The sequence below is a fragment of the Sparassis crispa genome (assembly GCF_003851025.1).
Source record: "Sparassis crispa DNA, contig_000009F, whole genome shotgun sequence".
Taxonomy (NCBI): Eukaryota; Fungi; Basidiomycota; class Agaricomycetes; order Polyporales; family Sparassidaceae; genus Sparassis; species Sparassis crispa.
Window position 1 is genome coordinate 971,104 of NW_020939756.1, and position 11,243 is coordinate 982,346.

The window sequence follows — 11,243 nt, forward strand, 5'->3', positions numbered from 1 at the left end:
TGATTTATACCCTGCTTCCTACGGCTGTTCACAATTCTTACACTCTCGCGACGTGTTGCACGTCCCACTCGTTTATCGGGCTTTGTATCAACCATGGCGTCGGCGAACACTATGGAACTCGCGCAGACCAACAAGCGTGATCTACTAGTTGGTCTGGAAAAGAAGTACCAAGAGCAGTGGCAGGAGCAGCGTTTGTTCGAGACGAACGCACCAACCTTGGAGGAGACAGCAGGGCTGTCGCCAGCAGAGATCAGGGAAAAGTTTCCGAAATGGTTTGGTACATTCCCATTCCCGTACATGAACGGCTCCTTGCATCTCGGTCATGCATTCACGATCTCCAAAATTGAATTCGCTGCTGGGTATCATCGCATGTTGGGGAAGCGCGTCTTGTTTCCTCATGCCTTCCATTGCACGGGAATGCCCATCAAGGTATGTCCCGTATATTGAGATGTCGTGTGCTGCACTCGCCTGAAACCAGATATCAGGCTGCTTCCGACAAAATTATTCGGGAAATAGAAATGTTTGGCCCTGAGTTTGACCGCCACCCTCCCGGACCTGAAGAAGAGCTGCATGACGCATTGACTTCCACTGCCAACATTGCACCTGCTCATGTGAAAGCTCACGACAAAGCCAAGAAGGGCAAGATCGCTGCCAAGGCGACTGGTCTGCAGTACCAATACCAAATCATGGAGTCTATGGGCATACAGCGCTCAGAGATCAAGAAGTTCGCGGATCCGTATTACTGGCTTCAGTACTTCCCGCCAATCTGTATGGTGAGCTGTCTGCCGTTCGGATGCATGTTGCTGACTCACCTGTTCGATAGGCGGATAACAACGCATTTGGATCACGGATAGACTGGCGAAGGTCCTTCATTACGACTGATCGGAACCCTTACTATGATACATTCGTCCGCTGGCAGGTGAACAAATTGCATGACATGGGCAAGATTAAGTTCGGTGAGCGCTACACGATCTACAGTCCGAAGGACGGCCAACCGTGTATGGACCACGACCGATCTGAGGGTGAGGCGCTTGGACCTCAAGAGTACACTGGCATCAAAATGGAAGTCGTTCACTGGAGTGAGGCCGCGAAGCAGCAGGTAGTGTCCAAGGTAGGCGGTCGGAAGGTCTTCCTTGTAGCGGCTACCCTCCGACCGGAAACCATGTGAGTGCAGTAAGCAAAATTTCTGGTTTCACTTTTCTCTGAATATGGGTCACACGACAGGTATGGTCAAACAAATTGCTTCGTTGGCACTTCGATTAAATATGGCGTCTTCGCGATTAACGATCAGGAGGCATTTGTCTGCACATACCGCGCCGCACGTAACATGGCTTTCCAGGGTACCATGGCCGTGCGCGGCCAGATCCAACAACTGGTGGACATTCCGGGAGCCGACCTCGTCGGCACCAAAGTGAAGGCGCCGTTCGCGCTCAATCCTGAAGTATACGTACTGCCAATGGAAAATGTCCTTGCGACCAAGGTGGGCTACCATTGGTAAGCAATCATTCTCTTTATTGACGATGAATATGTAGGGTACCGGTGTAGTCACGTCTGTCCCGTCTGACTCACCTGACGACTATGCGACGTTAATGGATCTGCGGAGGAAACCCGAGTTCTACGGTATTGAGGCATCGTGGGCAGCAATTGACCCTGTACCTGTGATCTCTTCCCCTACGTACGGTGACATGATCGCGCCCGCTCTCGTTAAGAAGCTCAAGATCAACTCTCAAAAGGACACGAAACAGCTACTGGAAGCTAAGGAGGCCGCATACAAGGAAGGCTTCTACAGTGGTACCATGCTCATCGGAGATTTCAAAGGCGTGTCCGTGCAGCTCGCGAAGGCCAAGGTCCGCGATAGCATGATAGCACAGGGTCTCGCATTTGCATATGCAGAACCCGAAGGATTGGTAATCTCGCGCAGCTCTGACGAGTGCGTGGTTGCTCTGATGGACCAGTGGTATCTGGACTATGGTGAGCCCTCTTGGAGGGCACAGGCAGAAAAGTGTGCATATTTTATGAGCTTTGTGTGGTTGCCTCACTGAGTCATCTGCCTTCAGACTAGTGGCTAGGATGGAAACTTACAACTCTGAGACCCGTAACGGATTCGAAGGAGTCTTGGCCTGGCTGAACAAGTGGGCTTGCGCAAGAACGTACGGATTGGGTTCTAAGCTCCCTTGGGATCCTCAATTTTTGGTGGAGAGTTTGAGTGACTCGACGATCTACATGGCGTACTACACTGTAGCACACTTCCTGCACAGTAAGTCTTCCCTTCTGCAGCCCCTCATATCTATTGACAAGGAGAAGGTGATATCTACGGTCGCAACCCCGGATTGCTGGACGTCAAGCCAGAGCAGTTGACGGACGACGTATGGGACTACGTCTTCCGCAATGGCCCATGGCCCAAGTCTGCCAGTGTCTCTAAGAAGGATATCGATATCATGAAGCACGAGTACGAGTACTTCTATCCCTTCGATGTCCGGTCGTCCGGCAAGGACCTGATCCCCAACCACTTGACATTCTGTATCTACGTCCACGCTGCACTTTTTCCCGAGGACAAGTGGCCGCTCAGCATGCGCACGAACGGCCATTTGATGGTCAATGGGCAAAAGATGTCAAAGAGCAAGGGTAACTCAATGACCATGCGCCAGTGCATCAAGAAATTTGGAACTGATGCTACTCGCCTTTGCTTGGCTGATGCTGGCGACGGCATTGAGGACGCGAATTTTGACGAGAAGACTGCTAATGCGAACATCCTTCGTCTGCACACCCTGATCAGCTGGTGTGAGGTGGGTGTCTTACATTCCAAGTTTGGGTGTTTAAAGCTTAACATCTCTCCGGTGAACAGGAGATGACCCAGGGCGAGTCGAAATTGCGTGAGGGTCCACGCAACTACCACGATATCATCTTCGAGGAGGAAGTAAACGCTCTGATCAACACCACCAAGGAGTACTATGAAGCGTGCGTTGTCTGCAATCATTACTTTCTGTCTGCTCATCCGTTCCTCTCAGTACGGAGTACAAGGATGCTATGAAGTACGGCTTCTATGAGCTCCAGACCACCCGCGACTGGTATCGTGAAGTGACATCAGACGTCGGCATGCACCGCGATCTTGTACATTGGTGGATACGCGTCGCCGTGCTCCTGATCACACCCATCGCGCCACACTTCGCCGAGCACATCTGGCTGACCGTCCTCAAAGAGCCGAAGTCGGTGCATCTCGCGCGATGGCCGGAGGTGACACATCCTGTTGACCGGTCAATCATCGACTCCGGTCTGTATATGCGCGGCACGATCAAGACGATGCGTGATGCGGAGTTGTCGCTGCTCAAGAAGATGAACAAGGGCAAACAGGGGCAGGCGCCGTACGATCCCACGAAACCTCGCGCGGTGCGCATCTACGTCGCCACGAAGTTCCCCGAGTGGCAGGACCAGTGTGTGCAGATCGTGAAAGACTCTTATTCGGAGGAGCACGATAAGGTCGACGATGCGAAAGTGCGGGAGCTCTTGACGCAGAAAGGCCTCATCAAGGACAAGCGCACCATGCCATTCGTACAGGCGTTTAAAGTATATTACTCGTATCCTCATAATTTGCTCTGGCTGACCAATGTTTGCTGCAGAAACGCATCACGCAATTCGGCGCGCACACAGCGTTCAACCGGACACTCCCCTTCTCGGAGGTGACGGTGCTGAATGAGATCTTGCCCTATCTGAAGAAGACGCTGAACTTGGTCGACGCCGAGGTCCTGCTTGTTGATAAAGCCAAGGCTCAGATGATTTCGGACTTCAGCAGAATGATCATTGAGAGTGCCGAGCCTGGTGTTCCCGCGTTTGAGTATCGTAATGTCTGAGTTTAGATGTAGATGCATAATTAGGGGTACTGGTAGAATATACAGTGCAGTCTTCAAGTCCGCTGGTCGTCCTCGCAGCTCAGCTAGCGCTGCATATATCGGTGCACTTGCGCAAGGGACCGAGGGGAAGTGCGGTGCCTGGGAAGGTGGAGAGATGCGCGTGGAGAGACCTATTTTGCTTGCCACGTGTCGCAACCGTCATTCTGCGGTTGAGTTGCTGCAAGGCTCCTTACCACAGTCTGCGACCTCCGCATATACCCCCTCACTCAACCTACGGAAACAGCATATCTTACAGTCGTATTTCTACACCATGACCCAGACACCTACCGAAGTCGTTGGCGAGGTAGGCCCACCTGCAGAACGTTCTGCAGGTCATCTGATACCGTCGCTGTTTAGGGCGTGCCTGCAGCGCAGAAGAGCAGCTGGGCATCTTTCCTCAAGTCGTATGTCAGGATTTACTTCTATGCATCATAGGCATCTGAAAGCTCTGCATGGTTTCCTTAGGATTGCTTCATTCTCAGGCGACCTGTCCTCGTTGACGGCGCCACCTTTTATCCTCTCGCCCATCTCGCTTACTGAGTTTCCCGGTATGCGACCCCATTTACTTAGTAGATCTGAAGTTGATATTCTTTGTCAAGCCTACTGGTGTGAACGACCAGCGCTCTTCTCTGCGATTGCGGACGCGGAAACGGACGAACAGCGTTCAATCTTAGTCCTTAGGTGGTTCATCGTGAGTGTCCATCTCAGTTCTCACGTCTTCCTAGTCTCCGAGTAGTCTTTGATGCAAGTGCGCTCCGAATATAACATTTGCAAGCCCGCTTTACCTCAATGCGCAATTCCGGTGACGTCGTGTCCATGTTGTTCGTGCTGTTTACCGTGGAGGTTCGGTTTGTGCTTGGCAGCCGTGTACACGACTGTGGAGGTTTGTGGGACCCTCCCTCTTATTCGAGGGCTTCACGCGAGGCCTCGTTTTGTTGGGCGCCTTCCCGACCTTTCGTACTCAGCTGGACGTCATTGGCCTTGCAGCTTTTGCCGATCCTAATCGGCGCTCAATTGCCGTTGCAGCGAGTTCTCAAAGGTCCGGAGCCTCTCTGTTCTCTACCGCTATACGCGCAGCTGGTGGTTATTTTAGCCCGCGCCTCGGTAGCACACGAATTGTTGTGAGAGATCATCACGTTCACGCGTCCAGGGGTTAATGCATTGAACGAATGCACCGCCGCCGTAATTATCTGTTGGAATGTTGGCTTCTGAATTCTGAATAGGTGGTATTGGGGGGGGGGGAGCTGTGTTTTACTATGTTGCACTACTGGCGATGTCTCACTGTACCTTGTGTGATCTGACCTATGTTTCGCAGAGTACCCTCAAAGGTCAGTATACCTCACGTAACGAGAAGTTGGGCTCGGAGAAAAAGTGCGTCTTTGCCTCTCTGGTAGGATGTATGGTTAACAGTGTATCAGACCTCTTAACCCTGTACTCGGAGAGTAAGTACCCTGCCGCTCGACGCTACTTCGTGCTGAGATTCTGTAGGCTTTTCTACGGATCATGGCCAGACCTGAATGGTCGAGGACAGACGAACTTGGTGGTCGAACAGGTGTCCCACCATCCGCCAATTACAGCATACTACATTTCAAATGACAGCAAGGGCATCCGGCTCCAGGGGCATAGCGCACAAAAGACGAGCTTTTCTGGTACGTAGCACGAGGAATCTCTTCCGAGTTCAAGCTAACTCGGATATACGTGCAGGTGGGAGCATCATAGTGAAGCAGATCGGGCACGCAGTGTTGACAGTTGACCTGCCATCCGGTGGACAGGAGGTATTCCTGATCACGCTGCCGCGCCTGCGCATTGACGGGTTGTGGTACGGCTCGCCTTACATCGAGCTCACTGAGACGTCGTATATCCAGAGCTCCACGGGTTGGCTGTCGACGATGGAGTACAGAGGCAAAGGTTACTTCACTGGCAAGTCACACGTCTTCAAGGCATCCTTGTGCCCGCCCGGCTCCGAGACGCCGCGCCACGTCTTTGAGGGTCTCTGGCACATGACATCGAAGAACGTGCTTACCGGCGAGCTCTTCACGGATGTCACGAGCCCAAAGGAGGAGGTCACTGTGCGCCCCTTGGAGGAGATGGAGGATTTCGAGAGCAGGCGCCTCTGGCGCTACGTCTCGAAGGGCATCAGAGAGGGTGACTTCGAGAGCGCTAGCGTCGCGAAAAGCAAGATAGAGGTAGGCGCGCGTTTGATTAGGTCCGCACCTTGTGTCCTGAATTGACGTGCGCAGAATGACCAGCGGCAAATGCGGCGCGACGAGCTCGCCGCTGGGACACGGTGGGAACTGAAGCACTTTGACCACATTGATTCTGACCCGATTTGTGAGTTAACCCGTTGCCTTAGGGTTAGCCTCGTACTGACGTGCATGACAACCAGACGAGCACCTCGGCAAACTCTTCAAGGCCAACCCGCCTGCGGAGGATGCCTATATATTCAGACACAACCACGATCATAGCGATATCATACGTTCGTGAGGTCTTCGGACCCCACCGAGAGGACATCGACTGGCCTGTATATTAGATTTGTACCTCGTAATATTCAACTACTCCGTACCGCCGAGCACAGTCGTTAGTAGATCTACTGTCAACTCACTCGGAAGATAATTACTCCTAAATCGTAAGCTGCTTTGGGCCTGGTGGTCGAGTTCCACAGCACGTTCTGTCCGCTCGGATCGAGTGCCTTGTGGATGTTCAACTACAACGAGATACATAAGTCTGTGAGCGTCCATATCGTGCAGTAGACACCAGCATCCGGCAACCGATGATGGAAAGCAATGCAACGATGGTCCTGCAAATGATGTAAGTATCCTCTTCATCTAACAGTTTTCTTCAACCCACGGAGGAACAGTGGTCAGTATGAGTTCTAGTTCCTAAGTGACACATAAGATGGTCAGAAAAGGTTATTTAATTGAAGTGCAGTCTAGATCATACCGACTGTCCTCTCGGAACAACGTTGATCAGAGTCAGGCAAAGGACAACCACAAGGAAGAGAAGGGTGTCGCGCAGGATGATCCACAGTGCTCCAGGCGGATTAACGCCTTGCCGCATGATTTGTCTGTACTTCACAAATAGTACTGCGGAGACGACCTGAGAATGTGGCCACCGGAATCAACAGCGCGGGCCATGCATACGGCCCTGTGTTCCATGGAATACATCCCGTCCACGAATGTGGTAGTAGATCACTAGCTTTTTCGGATCGGTGCATCGCAATCTTTGTGGCGCAGGAACACCCACCTCGAAACTTGGGGCCCACAACGACAAATATCGTGCTCAGACCACGACTCGAACCTACTATACGATCCCGTCCCCTCCCCCACTGCTCATAGGGATCATTTTGTAGTCTGCCTACGGGAGACTAGACTCGAACTCAGCGCTACAACAAGTGCCTACCACGATCAAGAAGCGTCTGCCATGATCGAAAACGGCCTGAAGTCTTCAGATCGTGATTGCTACACTGAGCTCTCATATTCGTCCAGTGCAAACAGGTAATTACCAAGTAACAAGAGATGGACTGGGGCAGTTAGATTGCGATACAAGTTGAACCACAGATTGCATCAGACGACAAATTACGTTGATGTGATTTGTCCAGAACGAAACGACGATCTGAGATCACACGCAAATCTACAGACTTCTACAGAGTGTCCATAAGAGTGGTCCATTGTGATTGAATAAGGTCTTACCTTCATGTTGGAAGCGGGAACAACCGCTATCACAAGGTCAATATCGACCATTCAGAAACTTGCTCCTCCGTCTACTAACCACCGACGTTATCTGAGCTTCAAGTTCGCAATGGTTAATAGTCTATACCCGTATTGCCCACAACTAAAGCCATGACGCCTACAGGAGATATGCTATACTGTACTGAAGATCAGCCAGAGGTTGCCAGATGGTCGACCATACTTTTACCCCCAGTAACGGTTTTGAGGATGCAGTGATCAGGGGAATTTGAAAAAATGTGCAATGGATGAAACACTCACGAAATAGAAGAAATGCGACTTACACCTGTCATCTGGAATTCAAGACTGAACAATCCCTGCATTTTTTACCAATGTACGAAGGTGGAATCCATGGTGCCCGGGATGGGATACGTAGACTATGTCGCTCGTTGGGATAGCTGCACGCTGCAATGACCGGACACACAACTAATCCGATAGGTATATGCCCTATACTGCAAATGTAACGTGTACGAGTACCTTACATCACTTTGCTTCCAGCGGCCAAAGCATCTTGGAACGAGAGCGTGGCCTGTATGAACCAGCAGTGTCAACAAGTACATGTATGATGGGCGGATAAGCGACCTTGAGACAAGAAGATAAGGTGTACAGCTACTGGCAAGGTTACTGCAGATACTCCACGGAAGTGTCGGAGTAGTGTGTGTGTGTGTGAATACTAGAGCAGTTCGGGTAGATGTAAGTAAAATGGCCTTGAGACGGGTGGCATGTGCCCCCATGACGGTGCTAACACAACACCGACGGAAAACTTAATTCTCATTGAGCATCGTGGACAGACTCGCTGCTCGCGAACTGTAAGCTGCTGAGATGAATTGTAATGGAGTTGATAGAATGTGGCGATCTATTTGATTCCATAACCTGATGGATGTTGAGCTGCCGGATGATATGAGAGCATAGTTAATGAGATAAATTGTTCGCTCACCAGCATTCGGCAACCGCTGGTGGACACCAATGCGACCCACATCCTTTGCGTAAAAAGTCATCCTGTAAACATCGTTGCGATGTGGAGGGATTCAAACTCACGGAGGGAAGGTCGCGGAGATGGTTTCCTAGGTACGAATCGGACGATCAATACGCGTCACGCCGCACAAAGGATCATATAACCTACCAATCCTTCTGTCCAAGGGGTACTCACCAGGATCAAGCCAATGATAAGCGCAAGATAAAGAAGCGTGTCACGCAGTATGACAAACAATGCTCGAGGAGGGCGGATGCCCTGGTGAACAATTTGTGTTCCTTTGATCAGTAGGATAGCAAGCAGGGCACCTTCGGTGCTGACGGCTGGAATCCACATCATCCATTCATATGCCCCTGGACGCGATGGCATACATCCCGTCCAAGTCTGCGGCAGCTCAATGACTATGAAAGATAAGCACCTTATCTCACAAGAACGGCCATGCTTGCCTTGAAAGTTGGCAGCGAATACGGCATACAACGCGAGCATCCATGCGAGTTGAAGGCCGAAATATGTCCCCACAATGATCAAGAATCGTCTATCACAGTTGAAGGCAGCATAAAGCCTCCCAAGAGCAATTGCTACGACGCGCATTAGCCGTCATCCCCGACAGACGCGCAGCCACTACGTACCAAAGCCAACGATGTAAGGTAGCTGACAAGAACTCACGATAATCGTAGAGAACAACAGTAAGTGCAATAACTAGGGAAAGGGGGATCATGAGAAGTGATTTTCCAACACGGATTATTTGTTTCCAATACTTACTCCACACAGAGCGCACGTATTGGTACTCGTGCACAAATAGTGTCGATATAGTTGCGTCCTGCTCAACGAGCTCACCGTACCACCGAGAGATAGCTGTATTCGCAGACATGAGCATGAGACCCAACTGCGAAGGAGGAGGCTCTCCGGCTTAAGGAGGGTTATATATATACAGGGACCGCAGCTGGCAACCGCTACCATCGGAAGCGATGTGATGTCAAGTCTTCAAAGATGCCCAGAATGCCCCACATTCTGTCGTGTTACCGGTGCTTCTGTTTTTGGAAGGAGTTACGCTACCCCGGTCTGCCCATATAAAGCTCAGATGTTTGCCCGAGATAAATAGTGAATTGCCGGCAATGACGAGAAACTGCTGTTCTCTCGAATGCACATGACAGATTGTTGCTTGAACACACGCTGCGCACCTTCGCTCGCTAATGAGTTTTTAGAAGGAAGTCCTCACCATACGGGTACTGCCATTGAGTCCCGTATACCATGACCAATCGAGCGTTGAGAAGTATAGAAATAGTCCCCAAGTCCTCAGGCCTCAGTCTTTAGGCCATACAGTTTATGCAAAGCAAATCGATTTAGCTAGAGAGCAGCAGTAACCACAAGAGTCGCAGTTACTTGGTAGACGAGCAGCAAACTTCAACACAGAAAATACTGCGCGACGAGTGGGCATATCATGGATCGCTAGTGCCAATGCGCCAGTGACTTGCCCGAGCGCGTATTGGCGCGGAACGTGACCTTCGGTCATAGTGGACGCAGGCGATACTCTCCCACAATATCCCCCACCATCCCTCCCTCCTTCACATCCGCTCTTATTTAATGCCTTCAGGTTCAACAGAACAGACATTTCGGGAGAACCTCTCGCAATTCCGCTGGGCGAGAGGGAACACTGACGAAGCGCAGCAGCAGGGCGGGGACGCAGCAGGCACAGGCACAGGCGCAAACCCATTCTCCAGGTTCTACAACGCGATAGGCGGCGGGTACATCCCACTTCGCTCGAGCGAGAGGTCCAACGAGGAGGAGGCTTATTTTGCGTTGTCACGATGGGAGAGGTGCGCAGCATTCAGCTCAGAATGTGTCGTGAAGCTAACGGGCTTGCGGATGTATCACCTCTATCCTGGAATTGCACCGAAAGGTTGTTAGGATTTGGAGGATGCCTCCTGGGTGCTGCTGTATGCTTCTTTGTAGCATTCATGACGCTACCTCTTCTGGCTGTACGACCAGCTAAGTTTGCGCTGGCGTTCAGGTGCGTTGGCAACATGCTTCCTGTCTGGTCTTCACCTCATGGTACATCATCTTCAGCTTGGGGAGCTTACTTGTCATGTTTGGGTAAGTGTTCAAATTTACGCCGGGTCCCATGAATGTTAACGTTGTCTGCGTATATTCAGATTTTCGGTCCTCGTTGGGCCGATAAATCACATCAAGCATCTTGTATCCAAGGAGAGACTGCCGTTCTCCTTTGCATATCTCGGCAGCCTCGGTCTCACACTGTATTTCTCACTTGGAGTGCGTCTTGTTACTGCGTAATAAACAGACGGACCTTGCATGCTGACCGGTGACCACCAGGCACATTCATACATTGGCTCACTGATAGGTGCCATAATCCAAGTACGCATAGCTTCTGTATATGGTGCTCGTAAATATCTGATCTATCTGCAAGGTTGTCGCACTCGTTTCATACGTGCTCGCATACTTTCCAGGCGGGGTGCAGACGCTTCGTTTTGGTTCTCAGATTGCGATGCGCGGCGCGGGCAGTCTGCTCCCCGTCTAGCACTCTATATTTGACTCACTTTCACGCTGTCGACTGCAGTTTGCAATATTCCCTTCTCTCCAGCCCAGACGATTACACTAGCTACATGTATCTTCCACACCCATTGCTGTCGTATACCACAC

General features: G+C 51.2%; 4 protein-coding genes across 4 annotated transcripts; 3 read left to right on the plus strand and 1 right to left on the minus strand.

Moving 5' to 3' along the window:
- Positions 1-93: 93 nt before the first annotated feature.
- SCP_1003500 (Putative leucine--tRNA ligase) lies at positions 94-3,848 on the plus strand (the record flags this gene model as incomplete). Its single annotated transcript, XM_027762215.1, has 10 exons — positions 94-429; positions 486-773; positions 824-1,164; positions 1,225-1,480; positions 1,533-2,002; positions 2,058-2,257; positions 2,305-2,786; positions 2,846-2,958; positions 3,009-3,564; positions 3,618-3,848. The coding sequence occupies 10 exons, from the start codon at positions 94-96 to the stop codon at positions 3,846-3,848; spliced, it is 3,273 nt and encodes a 1,090-aa protein (XP_027618016.1).
- Positions 3,849-4,158: 310 nt separating this feature from the next.
- SCP_1003510 (Protein KES1) lies at positions 4,159-6,371 on the plus strand (the record flags this gene model as incomplete). Its single annotated transcript, XM_027762216.1, has 10 exons — positions 4,159-4,191; positions 4,245-4,291; positions 4,353-4,435; positions 4,487-4,578; positions 5,203-5,258; positions 5,306-5,329; positions 5,376-5,536; positions 5,592-6,073; positions 6,128-6,218; positions 6,274-6,371. 10 exons carry the CDS (start codon positions 4,159-4,161, stop codon positions 6,369-6,371), a joined length of 1,167 nt encoding a protein of 388 aa, XP_027618017.1.
- Positions 6,372-8,383: 2,012 nt separating this feature from the next.
- Positions 8,384-9,545, minus strand: SCP_1003520 (hypothetical protein; the record flags this gene model as incomplete). The annotated part of the gene is made up of 7 exons (XM_027762217.1): positions 8,384-8,500; positions 8,550-8,592; positions 8,651-8,676; positions 8,736-8,986; positions 9,032-9,163; positions 9,215-9,284; positions 9,348-9,545. 7 exons carry the CDS (start codon positions 9,543-9,545, stop codon positions 8,384-8,386), a joined length of 837 nt encoding a protein of 278 aa, XP_027618018.1.
- A 624-nt stretch (positions 9,546-10,169) lies between these two features.
- SCP_1003530 (Protein transport protein) lies at positions 10,170-11,121 on the plus strand (the record flags this gene model as incomplete). The annotated part of the gene is made up of 6 exons (XM_027762218.1): positions 10,170-10,402; positions 10,486-10,596; positions 10,653-10,679; positions 10,739-10,856; positions 10,917-10,958; positions 11,011-11,121. The coding sequence occupies 6 exons, from the start codon at positions 10,170-10,172 to the stop codon at positions 11,119-11,121; spliced, it is 642 nt and encodes a 213-aa protein (XP_027618019.1).
- Positions 11,122-11,243: the final 122 nt, after the last annotated feature.